Here is a 23,011-nt window from a genome sequence, read left to right as displayed (position 1 = left end):
ATATATATATATATATATATATGAATCACTTTGATGGACACTTGAAACTAACACAGCATTATAAATCAACTGTTTCAGTTAAAAAAATTTTTTTTTTTAAATTCATGTCCTGGAATGACCAAATAAATCAAATGTTGGTCCATTTTTAAGAAAGGGAAAGGGCCCTATATATACTTCGTGTAAGAAAGAAAGCTAGTGTCTCTTCATGTCTAATTCAGGAGCATCCTGAATAATTCTTGGGCTTCTCTTGTGGCTCAGCTGGTAAAGAATCTGCCTGCAGTGTGGGAGACCTGGGTTTGATCCCTGGGTTGGGAAGATCCCCTGGAGAAGGGAAAGGCTACTCGCTGCAGTATTCTGGCCTGGAGAATTCCTTGAACTCTATAGTCCATAGGGTTGCAAAGAGTCAGACACGACTGATTGACTTTCATTTTCAGTTTTTCCAGTTTAGACATACACACAGCTAGACTCACATTTTTCTACAGACAGAAAAATAGCAGATACTGCACTTGTCACTTCTAACGTATCTTCTCTTTTTGTTCCATATTATTGGCTCATTACCTTCTTACACAGTTCCTGGGGAGAGATCTAATTTGCCATGGGTACAACTAGATTGCAGCACATTAAATTAATAGAAAATCTCCAGGAAAATGAAACAGCTCGGCCACACAGTTCCGCTTTGAAAGTATGAAGCTGACAGCTTCATTTCAGTTGTTTGTAATTAAAGCCACTTCAGAGATTACTTGGGGAAGTGTGTGGAGGCAGGTCCCTCTGTGTGGTTCAAGGCCAGGAGGATTGGTCTACTTCAAGGAGTCCCAACACACACACACACACACACAGCTGGGCTTGGAGAGGGGGCCACAGGTGAGGGAGGAGACAACCCACTGTGGAGTAGGAAGAGAGTTGTGGGCTAATGGAATTATTCTTAAGCTCTTCGGAACATGGGAGTCCTTTGGGGATTGTTAAAATATACATTTCTGGGGTTCAGTGAGATGGGACATGAGCCAAGGAATCATTATTTATATCCACACTTGCAGAGGGCCAAAGTTCACGGCTGCAGAAACACTATTTGGGTGCCTTTCCCCTCTTGATCTTGACTGTGTGAAGCTGGATTTTGATGAAGTCATAATAATATGATAATTCAACTGGATTCGAGCAGTTCTCAGTGGGGGTGTATATGTGGGGGAGATTTTTGCCAACAAACACAACTCAGGCATCACCCCAATTCTCTTATATTAAAATCTTTGGAATCAGGGCCTCAGTTCAGTTCAGTCACTCGGCTGTGTCCGACTCTTTGCTACCCCATGGACTGTAACACACCAGGCTTCTCTGTCCATCACGAACTCCCAGAGCTTACTCAGACTCATGTCCGTTAAGTCGGTGATACCATCCAACCATCTCATCTTCTGTCATCCCCTTCTTCTCCCACCGTGAATCTTTCCCAGCATCAGGGTCTTTTCCAGTGAGTCCGTTCTTCGCATCAAGTAACAAAAGTATTGGAGTTTCAGCTTCAACATCAGTCCTTCCAATGAATAATCAGGACTGATCTCCTTTAGGATGGACTAGTTGGGTCTCCTTGCAGTCCAAGGGACTCTCGAGTCTTCTCCAACACCACAGTTTACAAGCATCAATTCTTCAGCATTCAGGTTTCTTTATAGTCCAACTCTCACATCCATACATGACTACTGGAAAAACCAAAGTTTTGGCTTGATGGACCTTTATTGGCAAAATAATGTCTCTGCTTTTTAATATGCTGTCTAGGTTGGTCATAACTTTACTTCCAAGGAGCAAGGGTCTTTTAATTTCATGGCTGCAGTCACCATCTGCAGTGATTTTGGAGCCCAAGAAAATAAAGTCTGTCACTGTTTCCATTGTTTCCCCATCTATTTGCCACGAAGTGATGAGACCAGATGCCATGATCTTCGTTTTCTGAATGTTGAGTTTTAAGCCAACTTTTTCAGTCTCCTCTTTCACTTTCATCAAGAGGCTGTTTAGTTGTTCTTCACTTTCTGCCTTAAGGGTGGTGTCATCTGCATATCTGAGGTTATTGATATTTCTCCCGGCAATCTTGATTCCAGCTTGTGCTTCCTCCAGCCCAGCGTTTCTCATGATGTACTCTGCATATAAGTTAAATAATCAAGGCGACCATATACAGCCTTGACGCACTCCTTTCCCGATTTGGAACCAGTCTGTTGTTCCATTTCCATGTTCTAACTGTTGCTTCTTGATCTGCATACAGATTTCTCAGGAGGCAGGTCAGGTGGTCTGGTATTCCCATCTCTTGAAGAATTTTCCACAGTTTGCTGTGAATTAAGGCCTAAGAATGTGTATTTTTAAGGCTTCCAAGTGATCCTCCTGTGATGACAAATTAGGGGACAAATGAACTAAAGTGCTCACCTTCAAGCTGTAAGTTGTATGCAGTTAAGGAAGAACTACCAGTGCATCAGTCAGTTGTTTTTGCCTTTACCATTGTTCCCAAATCTAATCAATTGTTAAGTAGGGTGGTCCTTGATTATAACCATTAGTGAACAAAAGTATGCTGGCATTTCACACCTGGGAGCTAGTTTCAGTTGTCCTGTTCACAAATAAAACCAATAATCAGGGCCTGTGGTCACAAATAAAACCAGTAATCAAGGTCTATGGATAATTAAGCAGTTATCCTTTTAATAATACACTTAGAAACATACTCTGTAAGAATAAAGCAGCATCCAGTTTTAAATAGTAAATAAAATACACTATCTTTATGCAAGAATATCCCATGTATTTAAAACGGATGGCTAATTTGTGGTTTATTCAACAGTTTCCTTCAACAAATATTGAGTACCTATAACTGTCAGGGACTATTCCAAACAGATACAATAGTGAACAAATCAAACAAAAATTTCAGCCCTCATGGAATTTATATTTAAACAGGGGCAGACTGTCCTGACCCTGTCCACTTGTGAATGGCCATAAGAAAAATGAACACATCCTCTCCCCAAGGCTGGCCATTCCAGGAGATTTGTAAGATTAATGATCTTTTACTTTACTCCCTCACACCCCCACCTCTATTCTATAAAAGACACTGGCATCCAGACTCCAATAAGACACTTTTTTTTGAGACATTAGTCTGCCATCTTTGCAGGTAGACAGACTATAAACAAGATAAAGAAATTAAATATATAGTGTGCTCTGTAGATAATAAAGAGAATCCCTCTGTGCAATTAGTATTTTCCTGGGAGTCTATTGCATTCTGGTATTGTTAAATATATTTACAAAGATATCCCTGCCTTCAAAGAGTTTATCATGTAGTACAGCAGCTTACTAAATGCTTCTCAGAGAGATTATGGTAGTAATTTAATTTACATAGTGCAGGACAGAGCTCCAAAAACTGTATGTGCTGTACACATTACTCTGCGTTTGAAGTTCCTTAGCCTTTTCTATAACACTCCCTTTTATGCAATACATTCATTATGGCTAAAAACAGCATAGCTGTGTCATGAAACATGGGGGAAAGATGTATAAATTAACAGACTGTGCAATTTACATTCTTTTCCCATGGCTAATTATTTCTATTTCAACCATGCATTTAGTCTTTGAAAGCCGCAGGGTTTTGAATACCGATATTATCACATCAACATACTTGTTGCTGAGAAACGTAAAATAAGGGCAATCAAATGTACCTGTGGTATAATGGTTTTCAGCGTATGAGATCAGGGCCGCCACATCATCCTGGGAACAAGTTAGAAGTACAAAGTCTCGTGTCCGCCACCCCACCCAAGCTCCCAAGGCAGAATCTCTGGGGTGAGGCCCTCCAGTCTGTATCTGAACGTGGTGATGAGGGAGAATGGCTCAAGTCATTCAGACACATGCCACTCACTGGTGGATACGGATCAAAGCAGGTGAAGCAAGTGCGTGATTATCCAAGGTGAGTGCACTAGATCCTGATTTTATGGTTTTGCGCTTTTCTGGAATATGCTTCAGACACTAACCAGGGTTGAGGCTTGAGACATCTCCACATCTGAGTTGTGAATGTATATGAGGTGTGGGTATAGTCAGCTGTATATGAAGTTAGGCTTCCCTTGTGGCTCAGCTGGTAAAGAATCTGCCTGCAATGCGGGAGACCTGGGTTAGATCCCTAGATTGGGAAGATCCCCTGGAGAAGGGAAAGGCTACCCACTCCAGTATTCTGGCCTGGAGAATTCCATGGACTGTATAGTCCTTGGGGTCGCGAAGAGTTAGACACGACTGAGCAACTTTCGTTTTCGCTGTCATAGGTGAAATAAATCTGCTAACCAAAGATTAAGTCTTGTCGCTATGTAACTCACAAATAATGGTACACCTCTCATGTGATTTTAAAGTACCCCAAAGGCTATGTTCTCATACTATTTCAGAAACCTCTCTGGGTTGATGCTTCCTGTGTGGATAATGCATTTGTGGTTAACCTCGATTTCTGGTGTTGTTATCTATGGGTTTGCCTGCCTATATCTTTATCTGTCTTTTACCATCCCCTTGTTTCATCTTGCCGCTTTGTCTCTTTTCCATAACAGAATCCTACTTTTATTATTTTGTTCTTACTGGCTTAATATACTGCACTTGTGGAGGAGTTCTGCATTTCGTTAACTCTTAAAGCAGACAAATGGAGTATCTGTTATCAAGAGGTAAAAACTAAATGAGATTGCATTGCTTTTAAAGTTACGTTGCCCTTGGAGGTTTTGTGAAGGGTCTTCTCTTTCCCCTTCTCCCTAAATAGAAAAATCTCTGGGGGAAAAATTGTTATTGTTAGAGGGATAATGAGAGTATGGCTAGGCTTTTGTTTTTAAGTCTCTATTGAATTAGTTACAGTATTGCTTCTGTTTCATGTTTTGGTTTTTTGGCCGAGAAGTACTTAGGACCTCAGCTTCCTGACCGGGAATTGAACCCACACCCCTTTCACTAGAAGGCAGCGTCCTGACCACAGGACTACTAAGGAAGTCCCCTTCGTTACTCATTTTTAAGATGATATTTTTTGTAGTTTGAACCTGGTTCCTCCTTTTTAGTTGCAGAAATAAAGGAGATGGTTATGTTTAATCTGACGTTTCAAGGCCCAGTTAGTGTGGAAAACCCTTGAGATCACCTTTGCCCTGTGTCCTGTTCCTCCCCCCACCCCCCCAACTTTGTCCTGCTCTCTTGGAGTCTGTTGCAGAGCCTCAGGGACTGATTCAGCTTCTCCTTTCAGGTCGTCTATTTTTGCTTTTGTTTTTATGGACGTGTTTTCATTAAAGTGTTACAGACATACAGAAAAAGGCACAGATCATCTGTGTGCATCAGGGTGGGTTTTCACAAAGTGCACTTACCCGTGTCATCACTACCCAGATCAAGGACGAGCTGGAACTTGCCCAGCAGCCAGACACCCTTCCTCCCACACAGCCCCTTCCCCATCACCTCCCCTTCCTCCCCAACTGAACACTATCCTGAATCCTGAAGTCACACACTCACTATGCCTATCTGGGCGCTTCATGTCAGTGGAATCATCCCATATGTATTATTCTGCATCTGGTGTCTTTAAGTCAACATTATGTTGGTGAGGTTCGTCTGTGTTGCAAATAGTGTCCGTTTATTTTCATTGCTGTATTATATATCCATTGTGAGAGCACACCAGTTAGTTTATCCATTCTGTTATTCAGCATTCAGAGTATTTCTGTGTTGAGGATATTACAGGTTCTTTTACATGTCCTCTGATACATATATGTATGTACTTCTTTGCAGTATATACCTAGGAGTGGAATGGCTAGCGTAGGATTTACGTATATTCAACTTCAGCAGAGACTGTGAACCGGTTTGCCAAAGTGGTTGTAGCCAGTACGCTCCTGCAGTGTGTGAGAGTGTTGGTTGCTTCACATCCTTTCTAGCATTTGATACTTTTTAATTTTAGCCACTCTATTGTGTAGTAGTCTCTCTTTGTGGAATTAATTTGCATTTTTCCTGATAACTGATGATGTTGAGTGCCCATCTTTAATGGCTTTTAGATATCCTCTTTTGTGAAATTCCTTTTCAGGTCTCTGCCCATTTCTCTGTTGGGTTGTCTCTGTTGTTAATTTTTAGGAGTTAATTATGTATGGATAAGAGCCCACTGTTGGATATATGTTTTATGTATATTCTCCTGCTCTGTGTCTTTGGATGAATAGAAGTTCTTAATTTTAATGAGTTTCAATCATTTTGTTTATGATCCAGTTAAAGAAACCTCTGTCATAAGGATATTCTTCCATGTTACAGTCTAGAATCTTTAGACATACATTTAAATATAAGTCCAATTGGAATTGATTTTTATGCAATTTTGAGGTGAAGTTCAGTTCATTTTCATATATGTGTGTGTGTGTACACATATGAAAATGTGTGTATATGCACATACTTTATATATATATATGTGTGTGTGTATATATATATATATATATATAAAATCTCTGGACCATTAGGATTTTACTTTTGTTGTATTTTGTTTTGCTTTTTGCTTAGTTTTTATAGTGAACTTTTTAAATTTTAGAGTCATTTTTAATTTGCAGGCAAGTTGCAAAGAGAGTCCAGAGAATTCCCACGTATCCTTTGCTCATTTTCCCCCGTTCTCCTTATCTTACATCACTATCATACATTTGTCACAGTTAAGAAGTCAGTGTCAATGCACTTTTACTAACTAAAGTCCATGCTTTATTCAGAGCAGGACCATTAGGTTTTGAGCAGTGCGAGTGCTATTGAGGAATGCCTTGAGACCACATCCTGTTAACTAAACCTTCAGTAACCAGCTCCACTGGAGTGACTTGTCTTAGATCTCAGCCTAAGCTGGAGAACTCAGCCAGGCTCAAGAGGCATGAACGTAGGTCCCATGAGATGACTAGGAAGGAACTGTGGAAATCCTGCAATCAGAGGCCCTCCAGGTCTGACATCTGGAGAAAGAAATGGCAGTCCACTCCAGTACTCTTGCCTGGAGAATCCCATGGACGGAGGACCCTGGTAGACCATAGTCCATGGGGTCACGAAGAGTCGGACACGACTGAGCGACTTCACTTTCACGCATTGGAGAAAGAAATGGCAACCCACTCTGGTATTCTTGCCTGGAGAATCCCAGGGACGGGGGAGCCTGGTGGGCTGCCATCTATGGGGTCACACAGAGTTGGACATGACTGAAGCGACTTAGCAGCAGCAGCAGCAGCAGGTCTGACATCACCTTAAACTTTTCATCTCCAGTTTTGAAAATCCTGCCTGAGTTTTAGAAGTACAATAAGCAGTCTTCTCCTTGAGTCCTTCAGGACTTTAATTTTGTAACTTCTAACCAAAGTTTGAAATATACCGATAATGAGCAGTTTTTCATGTTTAGTCATCATGCCTAATATTACATCCCTAGGATTTATTTATAACTAGAAGTTTGTACCTTTTGAACTTTCTTTAATCATTTCACCCACCACTCTCCAGCCTCTACCTTTGACACCTATTCTGTTTCTAGGAGTTTGGTTTTCTAATTTTTTGAGGAACCTCCATACTGTTTTCCAGACTGTGCACCAATTTACATTGCTGCCAACAGCAATGTAATGCACAAGGGTTCCCTTTTCTCCAGATCTTCGCTCATACTTGTTATTTCTTATCTTGCTGATAATAGCCATTCTAACAGGTGTGAGTTCTCATTACAGTTTAGGTTTGCATTTCCTTGATGGTTAGTAACATTGAGCATCTTTTCCTATACCTGTCAGCTATCTGTGTGTCTTCTTTGGAAAACTGTCTATTCAAATTTTTCTACCCATTTTTAAAATTCAGATTGTTTGCTTTTTTTTTGTTCTTGAGTTGTATAAGTTCTTTATATAGTTTGGATATTAACCCCTTATCAGATACATGATTTGCAAATATTTTCTCTTGTCCAGTAGGTTGCTTTTTCACGCTGTGGGTGATTTCCATTGCTGCCCAGAAGCCTTTTGGTTTGATGTAGACCCTCTTGTTTCAGTTTGGCTTTTGTTGCCTTTGCTTTTTGTGTCAGATTCAAAAAATGACTGTCAGGGAGCTTACTGCCCATGTTTTCTTCTAGGAGTTTCACTGTTTCAGGTCCTGCATTCAAGTCTTTAATCCATTGTGAGTTAACGTGTGTGTGATGTAAGGTGGTTGTATCGTCTAACCTGATAAACAGCTTTTTAAAGAGTGTTACTATCAGGTGCCGGGGGGAGGGAGACCTCCGGGTGCCCCTTTGGCCTTGGACGTGAGCATGAGGAGAGCTCCGTGTCTGAGCCAGTCTTCTCTCCCCTCTTGAGCTCGGGCCTGGGGAATGTCACTGTGCCCCTGAGTTCTGAGGAAGGGAGGACAGAGAGCTCTGGATACTGCCAGGCCTTTTATTGCCAACTCCCCCGCCGCTGCCCACACAGACACACACACACACACACACACACCTCTGCGAGACTTCTCTGTACCACACTTCAGCGGTGCTGGTGTACTTCAGAGTGTCCCTGACAGTCTTAACTATTTTTACTTTTCAACTGAAAGTGCAGAAGCAGCCCCCGTCACCATGTTTTACTTTGACAGCGGACATTTAAATTGAAGCAAAAAGGTGGAGGAAGGCCAGCCAGCCCCATTAATATTTTATGAAATATTCATTGTTCTGTAACCGGGCCACAACCCCTGTCCTGGACGATGCTTTTATGGCTGGCAGGCCGACCCCAGGAGGCACACCCAAACCCCCATCGTTTTTTCTCTGTCCTGCCTCTCCTCAGTACCATGAGCTCGCGACACTCTGCCAGCCCGGTGGTCTTCACCAGTGCCAGAAGTTCACCGAAGGAGGAACTTCACCCGGCCGCCCCCTCGCAGCTCACTCCTTCCTTCTCCTCCTCTTCGTCCTCCTCTTCCGGCCCTCGGACTTTCTACCCCCGCCAGGGCGCTACCAGCAAGTACCTGATTGGATGGAAGAAACCCGAAGGAACCATAAACTCCGTGGGATTTATGGACACGAGAAAGTAAGGACTCTGTTGCTTCTCTTGCTGGGCGCTTTGCATTTCACATGACAGGGAACAGAAAAGCCTGGGGCAGTTTCCTGCAAGAGAGGAGGCCGGGCTCCAGACAGGGGAGAGGGTGGTTTGGTAGGGAAGTTATTTTTCTTCCCACGTGAAACGTGTCTTACATTGTTTCTCTGCCACATTCCTTAAATAATATGTATTGAAAACCTTCAGATTTGAGAATCTCAAAGTCTCGTAGGAAAGAGTCTATCTGAAGAACAAACTTCAGAATAATCGCCCCTTGGGTGTTAAGACCACACTGGTCCCTTTGATGCTATTAATCACAGCCTTCCTGTGTAATTGCTAACTGGCCCAGGAGGGACTATTAGAAAGTAAGTGACCACCTCTGAACATAAAGAACTTTTGACAAAATAGTACAGCAAAAAATAAAGGATCCAGTCAATGACATTGTTTTTGTTTCTATAGAGATTGCATTTGGGATTCATACCCTGTGGTCTTTTTTATTAGTAAGTCTGTTGCTAATTTTGGCTTGTGGAGTTTGTCATTTCCTGTGAAAGAGTGATTTAGTCATCAGGCTTTTTATTTTGTATTTCAAACTGGTCTTGTTTCTCTTTACAAGCACTTATCCAAATAGATTATTAATATAATTGAACAGAAGTAATTCTCCTTCTCTCTCTTCTAATAGGTCTCCATTGACTTACCTCTTTCAGACCCCATCACACCCTTGAGTCCACCTCATCAAATTAACTTCTCCCCTCTCTTTCCCTTCTTTCAAGGCGTCATCAGAGTGACGGCAATGAAATAGCCCACCCCAGGCTGCGTGCCTCCACCAGGGACCTCAGGGCGTCCCCAAAGCCGACCTCCAAGTCCACCATTGAGGAGGATCTCAAGAAGCTCATTGACCTGGAAAGCCCAACCCCTGAATCCCAGAAGAATTTTAAGGTACCGGGCAGGGCTTGGGGTGTACAGTAGTCAGAGAGAGGCCAGACAGGGCAAAAATTCTCCAGGAAGTAGTGGTTCCCAGCTACTCCTCATCGGACCCTCCCTTCCCTCCCCTCCCCTCCATCACCCAGCCATCTCAATATTTAACTCATGTGTTTTCCAAGTGTCCTGTCCCTGCGGCCACATCCCTTGAGTCTGGGTTTATAGTAATCTATCCCCACCCCCAAGGCTCCTTTTCTTCCACTGTATCCTACTTATGATGCACAAGCTATACTTTCTTGACATTATCACTCAGACAACATTGCTTCTTTTGTGGGTATGGTCAGCTTGGGAGGACCCCTCAAGCCCATCTCAGGCTCTGCTTTCTTGTCTCTAAAGCATGCCGTCTCACTCCCAAATGAGCCAGCAGCTGGTGTTGGCTGAGCTGGGCCCAAAGGTATTATATTTCACATTTAGCATAAGGTGTTCCTGTCTGGAGTGTACTGGGTGGCCCCACGAGAAGAGAGTCCACTGCTCCAGAGGGTCGTGGGTGCACACTTTGATGTTTTCTGTCCTCTGTGTTCTCAGTTAAATGATTTGTAGTCTGTTTGAAGTGACTAAAAAGCTTAGTTTAAGAGGACCTTTGAGAATTGATGGCAAGTGGAAGCTGACATATTTCCTTAACCACTTACCGTCCTCTGAGGGCGAGAGACATGCCCAGCGTGATGAGCCGTGTGGTCTCGTCTTATCCAGGCTTCCTCATCGCAATTCTAGTTTCCGTGCACACACACGTTCCTCTTTGTGTGTGTGTGTGCAACACGTGTGTGTGCGTTCTTCTAGATCGGTCAGGTATACATCTGAACCTGACAGATCAACGTCTCCAGAGATGAAATGTACTCCAAAGACCATTCTGGAGTTTTGCAGAGAAATCATTGAGTTATTAACATAAGCATTAACATCATAAATCATTTTAAAGACTTAACATTCTGGATTTCTATCATTTCTGTTTTATAAGCCAGCACTTAACAGTTCTGACTCATCACCCAGGGCACAAATGGTTTCCTTAGCAACCCCGCAAAAGATAGTACTTGAAACTTCTTTCTTTACCCATCAAAAACCAAAGAGGTGTATTAAAATTTTTTAACTACCAGTTTCAAAATTATTTCAGATTTTTCCTGAGGTTAAAGGAAAATAAAATCTGCCCTGAAAGGAATCTTTCCTCCAATCCTTAGTTTAACATTTTTGGAAAGGGGCAAGCTCCGAGCTTTCTTTCTTTTGATTTACTCCTGCAGTGAAAATAATTGAAAGCAAATGTCTGTCTTGCCCTTATTCCAGGTCTTGGCTTTTATTTCCAAAGTGAATTACTTTAACATTCCTATTTGAAACAGGAATGCACATGCTTTATGTGTTGACTATATTGCCATGAGCCCCTCTGCAAAGAAAGTGCTTCTGCTGGTTGAACTATTATGGGGAAAAGGCTGGGAGCAGGAGCTGGAAAAGTGCTGTTTTCTCTCTTGTGTCATCCTTTTTCATTTGGCTTCAGATGAGTTCAGCTAAGTAGCTCTGTGTGTCTTCTGAGACTCATCTGAGTGACCGTGCCTCTGCTGTGTCAGTGAGGCCAGTGCGCCCTTGCGAGGTCTCCCCCGCCACGCCTGGCTCAGGGCTCCAAGCCACTGCGTCAGGCTTCAGGGTACAAGGAGTAGCCTGCTCTGGGCAGTGATCCTTGGAACCCACTCACGCCACATTGGCAAGGGCTACTTGTGAGCCACCATGAATATCAAATGACAGATTGTTCCCAGGCTCATCTGCCAGCAGAGGGAGACGACCGCTGCAGGACATGGCCACACTCTGCTGGGCAGGCTGCAGCTGGGAGGTTGGGTGTCTGGGAACCTCCAGGCAGCTGCTGTGAAACTCGTATCTCAAGGAAGATGGCAGAGCTGTAACATTCTGAGAAACCTCATTGGCAGGCAGAGCTGGGATCACCGTATTCTCCCCGAGGGCTGAATGCAGTCCAGCAAGCGAACAGATCAGTAGTGCAAACCCAGAGCCCTGCTCTCCAGCCAGCACTCTCAGATACAGACCAAAGGAGAGGTGTCACGCAGGGACCTAGTGTTTAGGAAGAGATGGTACTTTTGTTTATCCCAAGTGCAAGAGCGACCCATTTCACTGAGAGCCAGGGCACATGAAAAGACTGAGGAGAGGAAGGAGATGGACCCTGAAGCAGGAGGCCACCTCTCTAGGCCTGGCTCGATTGGACTCAATCAGTGGTGCCCAAATGATTTTAAAGTTTAAGAATCTTTTTGTTTCCTACTAACAGTTACACACAGAAGCCCAGCACATAGAACTGAGATGACAGAACTTCTCCAATAGGAAGGGTGGGGTGTCTTGGACTCCTGGGTCCCCCCTGAACACCTCGTTTCCCCAGGCAGTGATGCCGGGAGGAACCCTTAGGGCTCCTTGGAACAGAGTTGAAATCCCCCTTCCTAGATGCTCTCTAAAATCCTTTCTGAGTCTGCCACCCCCTGCATTTTGGTTCTTTCCTGGGGGCTGGCAGCATGGGGCAGCACCACTCAGCGATCTCAGTATGACCTCCAGGGAAGGCAGAGGGTGCCCTAGGGAACTGGGTAGATACACACACCTTTGAGGCTAGAATTGAAGGGGACTGAGGATGGGAGCCATTGCATGTGCTTGGACCAGACTAGTCCTGCTATTTTTTAATAGATAGAAGCATCTAGGCAGACCGCTTCCTTCCCTCTCCTCCCTTAGTGCAAGCTGTTATAACTTAATAAATCATGCTGTCCAAAGGATCTCTTCAAGTAGCTGTTTAGCTTGAAGTATATTAATATTTCTCAAAGAGGCTGAAATTAGAACTGGTGAAAATTCTCTCCTCTATAAATTTATCAGGGTGGGGATATTCACTGGAAAAGGAAATCCCTTGGCCAAACCCAAAAAAGATGGAGAGCAGTTTTTTAATAGATCTGAGATCTGAGCTGGTAGGCAGGAGCTTTATGTGACAGTTCTGGAACCTTGGGCAGGTAGAGCGAGATGGTCTGCTTTCTCTTTTAATTTACAATTGGCAAGCTATTTAACCTCTCTAACGCCCACTCTTGTGGGTGAAGTGAGAAAGGAAATCATCATTTCCATACCAAGTCCCTGCCCTCTTAAAGACCCACGTAGCATTTATCACAGCAGCTTAGTTTTCAAAGCAAGCACATATGTACTTTGGGTTTAACTCATCATGAATTTTAAAAAGTGAACACAGTCGGCTACACTCGGAGCTCATTGACAATGCATTTGATTAATAATTTTTTCATATGGATGTTGCAGCTATGCCTGCCACATTGTGGACAGCTTTGACTTGATCAGCCCTTGGCTTGGTGGATGGAAGTGTGTTAGACCCCAGAGCCCATTGAATGAGTCTCAGCATCAGCTCTGTTCTCAGCCTCCTAGATGGAGCCGTTGCCGTGTCATTCTCTCTCTGTCCCTTCAAAGCTGCATGGAAAGTTTCACGGTGGCTTCCTGCCAGCAGTGACTCAACCCTCCTACTCACATCCTCACCTGTTCCCCACATTGTTCTCCCTGCCAAGGTGAATAGTCAACTAAGAGGAACTGAATAAGGATAACTCCGTTAACAGACCACATACTCTGTTGGCTTGCAGGATACTGGATATTTCAACATTGTTAACATGTCTGTTTTTTCCTTCATGAATGGGTTTCTCAGAAGCTTGCTGTTTGCACAAAAATCTCAAATAAAAGTCAAATCTGGTCACAAAGGCAAAAGACGTTAACAAGAGATACAGCCATCCGGAGCTTTTGTCATTTTTATATAACTGTATATATACTTGTCTTTTATAAAGAGAACTTCCCTATTTTTATTTCACCAATAGAAATCCATCTCAAAAAATAATCTCCCGAGCTCATTAAAAATAACATTAGTCGTTCGAGCTTTCAAGAGTCACCTATTATTTGAGTGACTGTGTTGTGAAGATCAAAGGCTCTTGTTGCCTGGCAAACACGTGTCACTTGACAAGCTTCTGAGGATACCTTCCGGCATCGTGGCTGTTTCCTTGGGGACCATAACATAATTTTGGAACACCACTGATGCATGCCGTTGTGACCAGTCCAGCATTTCTTGGAATCCTCAAAATAATCCTGAGTGCTTTTGTGCCCCCATTTCATAGATGAAGAATTGGGTTCCGAGCGATAACATGATTTGGTCAGTGACACGGGATTCAAATAAAACCCGTATTTATCTGTTCTTAAAGTCTTGCTGTAACCATGGCACAATAGTGATGAAACCGCTTCATCCTACATCTGAATCTTGTACTGAGCACTCTTTGACCAGAGCCGGCATGCTGGGCGGTGAGGCTGTGATGACTAGGAACTCTGCTTTGCCCTTGGGGATGTAGAGATGGTGGACCCTGAGGCCTCCTTTCTGGGCTCCAGGATTTGAAGGGCTGTGTCTATGAGAGTGATTTTGTTAACCTACCCATCCCGCACCCCAGGTCGTGGGTGTGTGACCCAGAAAATTGATTTCTGCTGTCCTGATGCTGTTTTTCAGTTCCACGCCCTCTCCTCTCCTCAGTCCCCCTTTCCCACCACCCCCACGTCAAGGCGGGCCTTGCACAGAACGCTGTCCGACGAGAGTATCTACAGCGGCCAGAGGGAGCACTTTTTCACCTCGAGGGCTTCACTTCTGGACCAAGCCCTGCCCAACGACGTCCTCTTCAGTAGCACGTACCCTTCTCTCCCCACATCTCTCCCTTTGCGGAGGCCTTCATACACCTTGGGAATGAAGTCCTTGCACGGTAAGCCCGTCTCTAGCTGCAGCTAACAGCACTGCTGCTGATGACCCGTGTCCCCAAAACACCCGCCATTCAGTTTGCTCAAGGATGCTAATTACAGGAAGTCCTGCTTGCTTGCTCAGATTATCTGGGCTCCCTACCCCGCCATTCAGCCTCTCACCTAGAATCCCAGCCACAGGGTATGCACCCTGGGCCTCACCAGACCACAAGACTCATCTTGGATTAGTTTCAGGTGTCCCACACAATGATTTGATATTTGTATATATTGCGAAATGATCACAAGATTAACGTCTGCCACCATACATAGTTTAAAAGTTTTTAAACTAGAAGTTTTAAAAGTTTTTAAAAAGTTTTAAAAATTTAAGTTTCAAAAGTTTCTGATGAAAACTTTTAAAATTTACTTTTCTAGTAGCTTTTAAATATGCAATACAGTATTAGCAGTAGTCACCGTGCTACAGATTATATCCCCATGAATTCCTTATTTTATCACTGGAAAGCTGTACTTTTGACTCCCTCCAGCAATTTCTACTACCCCCACCCCTACTTCTGGCAACCACCAATCTATTCAGTGACTATGAGCTCACATTTTTTTAGATTCCACACCTAACCACACATAAGTGAGATGGATCATACAGTATTTATCTTTCTCTGACTTTTTTCATTGGCACAGTGCCCTCAATGTTCATCCATGTTATTGCAGATGACAGAATTTCATTTTTTAAAAAATTTATTGGCGTATAGTTGATTTACAACATTGTGTTAATTTCTGCTACATAGCAAAGTGATTCTGTTTTATATATATATGTTCTTAAATTCCATCATGGTTTATCACAGAATATTGAATATAGTCCCTGTGCTATACAGTAGGACCTTGTTTGTATCCGTTCTATGTGTAACAGTTTGCACTGGAGCAGTATTTTAAATCTCCTGCCTTCCTGGTTAGCTTTCTCCCTGCATCATTCCTGCACCCCTAACCCACGTCCATGACTGTTCCTCTTCTTCTTGGTCCTGTTCCCCACACGGTCCCCTTCTCCAGAGCAGACATCACTCAAGGATCACACCAGCTTCTGTCTCCTCCCTCTTTATAGGAGGTCCACCTACAGCATGAACCTGGTTTCTCTTTGCTTTAGAGAATGAACCAAGGTAGACACGTGAACTGACCACTTTTACCATCTGGACACTAGGAAGCGCCTCCGTGTGGTGACCTAAATAGTAACCATATTTTCTCCCCTTCTCTCCCTACACTGGGACCACTCTCCCTGCACTCCATTCCTCGTACAACTTCCTGCCTACGTCAAATGCTTCTTTCACTTCCTCACTTTTTTTTTAAACCTTTATAGTGATAAAATTAAGCCCTCTGGGAAGTTTTCATCTGCATGCATCATGTCACAGGAGGCCCTGTCCTCTAGAAGCTCTCATGCAAAGAGGACAGCCTGGACACCCGCCTCCCACCCATCCTTACTGTCCCGGGGTTGAAGGCTGGCACTGAGGGAGGGGAGGGGAGGGGCAGCCCACCCTCCGCGGCCCTTCCGCCACCTCTTCTTGCTTTCCTGACAGTTAGGCAGCAGCCTCAGTGATGCCATGCCCTAATCTGAGCGATCCTTAATGGGCTGCCGTCCTTGACGTCATGGGTGTGACCACCACTGAGATGCATTTGGGGAATGAGAAACTGCTTTTTTTTCCAGATGGAAATTTAGGACCCAGAGATAAAAAAAGCAGAAGGATTGTGTATGACATAACAAAACTGTCTATTCCAAAGAATCTGAAAATGTGTGTGTGTGTATATATATATATAGAGTCACTTTGCTGCACACCAAAAACTAATGCAACATTGTATATCAACTTTACTTCAATAGTTTTTTAATTAAAAAATTATTCCAGCTTTACCCTTGGTGGGAGCAAGTTTAAATAGAACTGAGCCTTTAATATCAGGCAGTAGTTGTTGATTTCGATTTTCTCATCATTTTGGTCATTTTAAGCACATTAATAACTAGCAGCTGCTCTGCAGAGCAGTCCTCTATGTAATTTGCAAGGGAAAGCAAGCACTAAATATACTCCGGTTTATAGACTATCATGATTGGCAAAACTTTTTAACTCCTTGTAAACAGTTACTTCCAGAGTCGCTTACAGATTTTAACTGAGAGCCTTGCTTTTGGCTCCGTGTCTGAGTGGATTTCAGTGTCACGGTCATGTTGTGAGGCGGCCCCTCCCGTGGAGGCGCCCGCTCTGCCCTCACAGCTTCTGCCCCATTGAGAGCATCTGCATTGCCCGAGCTCTGTGCCCGTCTCCTCCACCTGTCTGAACCTGAAGAGTGGCAGTGGGCCCTCCACTGCACGGAGGGGCTCATTGCATGCGTTCTGCCCACCCCCAGGCTAAGCAGAGACTGGGTGTGACTATAGGTTAATATTTGTGTTTTTAAAAATTGCCACCTTAGAAGGGGTTTGGGATGTTGGACTGCTGTAAATTGAAAACCGATGCCAAGAGTTGCTTAGCATGTCCTTGGGAAAGAAGGATGCCAACACCAGTGAACCAGCGTGAACTCCACTGAGCGACCTAGCACCCTCTCTCAGGCGCTCATTTGATTCTCACACCACCCTGGATACGTCCAACTGCAGACACCAGTGGACCATCCCTGGGACACAAGGCAGACACGAGCCAGGGAGATGCCTGTCCCTCAGCAGTCCCAGGGACACAGAGAGTCCACATGGAGGGAGTCAGATCCCAGGTTCCAAGGCAGATAAAAATTGGCTTTACGGTCCCCTCAAACATGCATCACCACGCCTCCCTGGTCTGGCTGCAAAATCCAACACTCTGAGGAAGTAGGTCCCTTCACCTCAGCCTGAATCCCTTGACTCTGGGAGGAAAAGTGAGGTGCCGAAGCTGCCCTGGGTCTCTGTTAGACAAGCAGCTCCTGTAAAAGCAGACACATCGCCTCAGTGCAGAACTAACTTTTCCCAGACCCACGCCATTAGAAATGGGCCACTGGGAGGTTACACAAAAGGGAATTAAGATTGGAGGAAGTCAGTTCCTAGTTCTGCTCAGCTTTAGAGTGACCGCTAATGGTCTGTTAGACTAGAAACTGATTCCAGGTAACAAATGGCTTATCTACTATGGTCACAGAAAATGGGTAAAACTTTGAGTGGGTCTCCAGTGGGCCTGAAGCCTCTTATCCCTCATCCCTTCCTGCAGGAGAGTTCTCGGCCTCGGACAGCTCCCTCACCGACGTCCAGGAGACCCGCAGGCCGCCCATGCCCGACCCCGGCCTGATGCCCCTGCCCGACGCTGCTGCGGACTTGGATTGGTCCAACCTGGTGGATGCCGCCAAGGCCTACGAGGGTGAGTCCGCAGATGATCCCGGCTGGGCCACGTGTGGGTCGTGAGCAGTATCAGTGCTCAGGACTCACTGACAACACATGTGTTTCAGCACAGCCAGAAAGCAGTTGAGCTCGCGGTTCTCAAACACTCAGGGCCCACACTGTTGATTTTAACCAGGTGGAATCCAGGGTTTCCTCTAAGTGGGAATTCGTAACACAGATGCCTCACCTCCCCAGATCTGGGAAGGGCAGAGCTCAGCAGCATCCCAGCTGTCACTTAACTGAAAATAGCACATGTCCAGGAAGCATTTTTCATCACATCGTGAAGACATCATTGCTCAACGCACAGTTGGATCTCTTAGGATGCTTGTCCCGGCCCGTCTGCCCTTCTCACTGATCTTTCAAGGGAGTGATGGCATGTGTACTTCCCACCTGCTTCATCCCTACATCAGCCCACTGGCTGTGTGCTTGCGTTAAGCCAGTGGCCCTTAAATGCAGGCCCTTATTAAACAAGTGCTGGCCTGATCCGCTGAAATAGAAAAAACTCACAGTAATGCTGTCTGTGTTGACATAGATCATTGTTGTTAGTTTCTCAGTCATGTCCAGCTCTTTGTGACCCCCGCCATGGACTGCAGCCCACCAGGCTCCCTGTCTATGGGACTTTTCCAGGCAAGACTACTGGAGTGGGCTGACATGCCCTCCTCCAAGGGCTCTTCCTGACCCAGGGATCGAACGCAGGTCTCTTAGGTCTCCTGCATTGGTAGGCAAGTTCCTTACCACTTGCGCCACCTGGGAAACCCAGTATAACAATATCTAGGCCCATCCATGTTACTGCAAAGAAGTTTTGGTTTTTTAATGAGAGATTCTTTTAAAACTTGATTTTGTTTCTTGGCTCAGGCTTAAAGTGAGTGTTTTTTGAAACAGAGGTGGTGTGAACCTAAGCTAAAGCCCACCAAGGTGGCCAGAAGTCTTTGGAAAACATACTTCAAGAAGCCTCAAGAAGCTTAGTACTATACTAGCTCTTCAATATATTTTGTGTTGTCACCGAGTGGAAAGCATTGGTCTGCAAATTTAGCACAAGGCCTGTTTCCAGGGAAACAATAGAATGCAACTTTTATAAGCAAGGGAAAAGCTAGAAATTAAGTCACAGCAAGTATTTTTAAAAGAGAAATCATAATGTTACTATCCTCTTCTAGCTAAAACAGTAAAAAAAGAAAAATGTCCTACAAGGGAAAAATAAAAGTTTCCAATGCATTCTTGCCCCGTGATTAGGTTTGACTGTGCATGTCGGTCATTTCTTGACTTTTGATAGAGAGGACCCAGGATGTGGTTCCACAGTGCTGAATGGTTTCTCCTCTCCTTTCTAGTCCAGAGAGCCTCGTTCTTTGCTGCTAGTGATGAAAACCATCGGCCTCTGAGCGCTGCATCCAACAGTGACCAGCTTGAGGACCAGGCCCTTGTCCAGATGAAGTCATATAGCAGGTTAGTCACCCAGTGGTGAGGGTATCACTCTACACCGTGTATCACCTCCGCTAGTGACGGAGAGCAGGTGTGGGGAAGGGGCGGTGGAGGTCACACGGATTAGCTGAGTGAAGCTCATCACTGCAGTGCCAGACATTTCACTTTTTAGTCAGAATGCTTTGTAACCAAATACTCTAAACACCCTTAAATTGTTCTTGATGACTTAAAGTCATCATTATGAATATTCATTATTTAATGCCATAATACATTTATGCCCTCAGGGTTTATTAAGTAAGAGAAATCATTTGTGCTAAATATCCTTGGGCTCCTATGCGTTTAGTCTTTGAGTCTGTCCATTTTGAAGCTGTCAGTAGGTCATGCTTGTAAATGAGCCTGCATCTTGGCGACTCCCAACGTTCTGCTTTAGACCTATGCTAGAAGTGGGTCACCAGGATCAGTAAGATTTATGTAAAATAAGTAAGAAAAGCCATAGCTGAATTAAGATGGACTCTGGCTTCTCCTAACTATGTAGAGGCTGACTTTTTCACTTTCCCGTCAGTTTTCAAATGGTGAGGCTGTTGGATCAATGTGTGATGTTTCTATATATAAAGGCATCCCAACAGTCATAGTAAGCCTCCCCTTGATGCAGAATGATTTCATCAGTTTGCAATCTCTTAAAACCTTTTGAGGATGATTAAGAATCCAGGTGTGGGCTTCCCAGGTGGCTCAGTGGTAAAGATTTCGTCTGACAAGCAGGAGACACAGGTTCTATCCCTGGGTTGGGAAGATCCCCTGGAGGAAGAAATGGCAACCCACTCCAGTATTCTTGCCTGGGAAATCCCAGGGACAGAGGAGCCTGGTGGGCCACAGTTCTTTGTGTCACAAAGAGTCAGACACCACTTGGTGAATAAACAATAAGAATCCAGGTATCTATAAAACTTGGTCAGAAACAGCCAGTAACAGGAAGAGTGAGGTTGGCGCAGATTGCACAAATATCCTGGGGACTTGTGCCTGAAGACTTCTTAAGCAAGTCTGTAAGGAAACCCTCTTCACAGAGAAAGTGTCATAATGGATCTTTTGTTGTGAGTGTAACAGACAGATGCTGCATTTATCCTGTTGTTGGGACAGTTAGGGAGGTAAAATGGTGGTTAGTTTGGCTGTTGAGAACTTTTTTTAAAAAATGTACAGCATCGAGAGGAGAGCCCCAAATGTCCCTTAGGATGAAGAGAAGTCTAAGTGAGCAAAGACTGTTCTTGTGAGAAAGGGTTATTAAACAGTTCTTAAATCTTTGTGGGATCTATAGACGCCTAAGATGAGGGTGACGATTGGGTCTTTGTTCAGTGTGGATGAGCAGATGCAAATGGAGTTAAATGTTTTTAAAGATGATTAGTTCTGTGTCTGTGACTGTACTGATCTTTGCAAACCTTCAGAAGTCAAGATAGGCTACTGAGAGCTACTGACAACCTACCATGGCTGCATCAGCCCTGCCAAGATGGGGACAGTGGACTCAATGGCTTGTAAAGGACAGCCATGCCCCCAACCTCATAGTTTTCTGTTCGGAACCACTCTTAACTCTATCACATCTTTAGCCTTCAACACATCCAAACCTGACCGGCTTTTGAGGTTGTGGATTGCAGCTGACCACTTCCCTTTTAAAATCAAATTCACTGTCAGCTTTTAATTGGTCATCCTGCCTTAGAAGTTGGGAGGTCATTATCATTCCATTTTATTCACAGCTTTGTGACATCCGTGCTGGGCCTGCTGATCTAGAATAAGCAGAAGACATGGACACAGAATTCCCTGACCTAAAATAAGCTAACTTGAACTTTTGATTTTTAAAGTAAATTTACTTTAAATAAGCTCTGTCTATGTCTTCTGCTAATTCTAGATCTACAACAGGCACATGGTGGCATGGAATGTTTTTTTGGTGTTAAAAAAAAAAAAACTTTTTAATTAAAAAACAAAATAAAAAGTACCTTTTATTTCATGATGCCAAGAGTTCATTCAGTCATCACGTCTTCCTTCTTTGACCTCTGGAAAGAGTCATCTGCGTGTTGTCTCCATGGGAGCCTTCAGATTCTTGGTTGTAGGAGACTGAAGTGGTGTTTCTGGCTAGAATTCACCCAGAAACTTTCAGAGGCTTGAGTTCAAGTAGAGAAGAGTCGGTGAAGAAGAGTCGACAGGTCTCCGACCTTGCCCAGCTGTGTGGTCTGTCCAGCTGGTTACACATGTTTCTTTTCCTCTAGCCTCCTCTCCTTTTGGTGCTCAATGGCGTGGCATTTTTAGCACTAAAATGAAATGGGGGAAAATTGTGAGCCTTAAGAGTTTGCTGATCATAATAGTGAAGAGCTTAAGACATTAGTAGTAAAGAATTCGCCTGCCAGTGCAGGAGACCCAGGTTCGATCCCTGGCTGGGGCAGATCCCCTGGAGAAGGGAATGGCAACCCACACTAGTATTCTTGCCTGGGAAAATCCTATGAACAGAGGAGCCTGGAGGGCTACAGTCCATGGGATCGCAAAGAGTCAACACAACTGATCAGTTGAGCACACATGCATATGACAAACTTCTGAAAGATGTAGTCTTATTTTTTTAAATATTTAAAGATATTTAGTCTTAAGAGAGAACATAGCTGCCGCTGGGTTGAGTGGCCCCAAGATAGGGCCTGTACTGACCCTGCCCCACCCAACAGGTACACTCGGAGAAATGACTCTCTTCTTAAAGCCACTAAAGAGAGATTCATTTCACTGTTTGACAGCTGTATCTGCCAGAAAGCCCCTCTTACGCTGCCAAAGAGACCATTTTCACTTGTTGTCCCATATTTTTGTCACAAAGATCCAGAATCTTTAAGGAAGCTATTGATTGGCTGTAGTTCATGCCTATGTTACCTTTTGTTAAAACTGCCATTTCTTTTTAAAAATGAAAATGTACATTGTGTCACCATACTGAGTAATTTGACGTTGAAAACCATTTTATAAATACAGCCAACTCCTTTAAAAAAGAAAAGAAAAGAACCACCAAACAAACCCAGCTATGGAGAACTCCTGCCTACATGGTCTTTTGTCTCTTGTTCCCAGCAGTAAAGATTCCTCTCCCACTCTGGCTTCTAAAGTGGACCAGCTGGAAGGTATGCTGAAGATGCTTCGAGAAGACCTGAAGAAGGTAAACATATTCTCCAAGCAGGTTATCCTGTCCACGCAAGCTGCCTTGAACTGAGAGAGCCCTTTGTCAACAGTCTCAGGGGAATAAGTGGCGGGCGTTCTCCCTGCTGTCTCAATACACACGTTTTAGGGGTCTGCTTAGAGCTTGGTTCCCACTGACATGCATAGTGCAAGAAGGCTTTCATTGTCATGTGTATACAGAAAGAGCATTCCCTTTTTTGTAAAATGCCTTTAAACCTCAGCCAGCCCGCTCTGGGCCCTATCCCAGTCTCCTTACCCCTGATCCACAACCCAGATGCACACACACAGTGTTGTTCAGGCTCTTGCACCAAAAGAACCAGTTGCTGTTAGTTTCTTGAGTGACTTTATATTAAGACAGCAGCCCCTAGATCAATCACCTAGAATGTAG

The 23,011-nt window shown here is 44.1% G+C and overlaps 1 protein-coding gene across 13 annotated transcripts in view; it reads left to right on the top strand.

The window, feature by feature from the left end:
• The window catches only part of SIPA1L1 (signal induced proliferation associated 1 like 1), a 370,378-nt gene that overhangs the window by 344,635 nt on the left and 2,732 nt on the right, over window positions 1–23,011 (top strand). For 12 of the 13 annotated variants that reach the window (XM_061156758.1, XM_061156766.1, XM_061156764.1 and 9 more), the window contains 6 exons: window positions 8,703–8,942; window positions 9,719–9,884; window positions 14,425–14,671; window positions 17,858–18,004; window positions 19,350–19,464; window positions 22,519–22,603. In XM_061156758.1, coding sequence (XP_061012741.1) covers window positions 8,703–8,942; window positions 9,719–9,884; window positions 14,425–14,671; window positions 17,858–18,004; window positions 19,350–19,464; window positions 22,519–22,603 — 1,000 coding nt within the window. The remainder of the gene's footprint in view (window positions 1–8,702; window positions 8,943–9,718; window positions 9,885–14,424; window positions 14,672–17,857; window positions 18,005–19,349; window positions 19,465–22,518; window positions 22,604–23,011) is intronic. The other variant, XM_061156767.1, reaches the window with a different exon arrangement.

Source organism: Dama dama, chromosome 12, assembly GCF_033118175.1.
Source record: "Dama dama isolate Ldn47 chromosome 12, ASM3311817v1, whole genome shotgun sequence".
Taxonomy (NCBI): domain Eukaryota; kingdom Metazoa; phylum Chordata; class Mammalia; order Artiodactyla; family Cervidae; genus Dama; species Dama dama.
The sequence above is the reverse complement of the archived record's forward strand: the minus strand, read 5'-3'. Positions and strand labels throughout refer to the sequence as shown.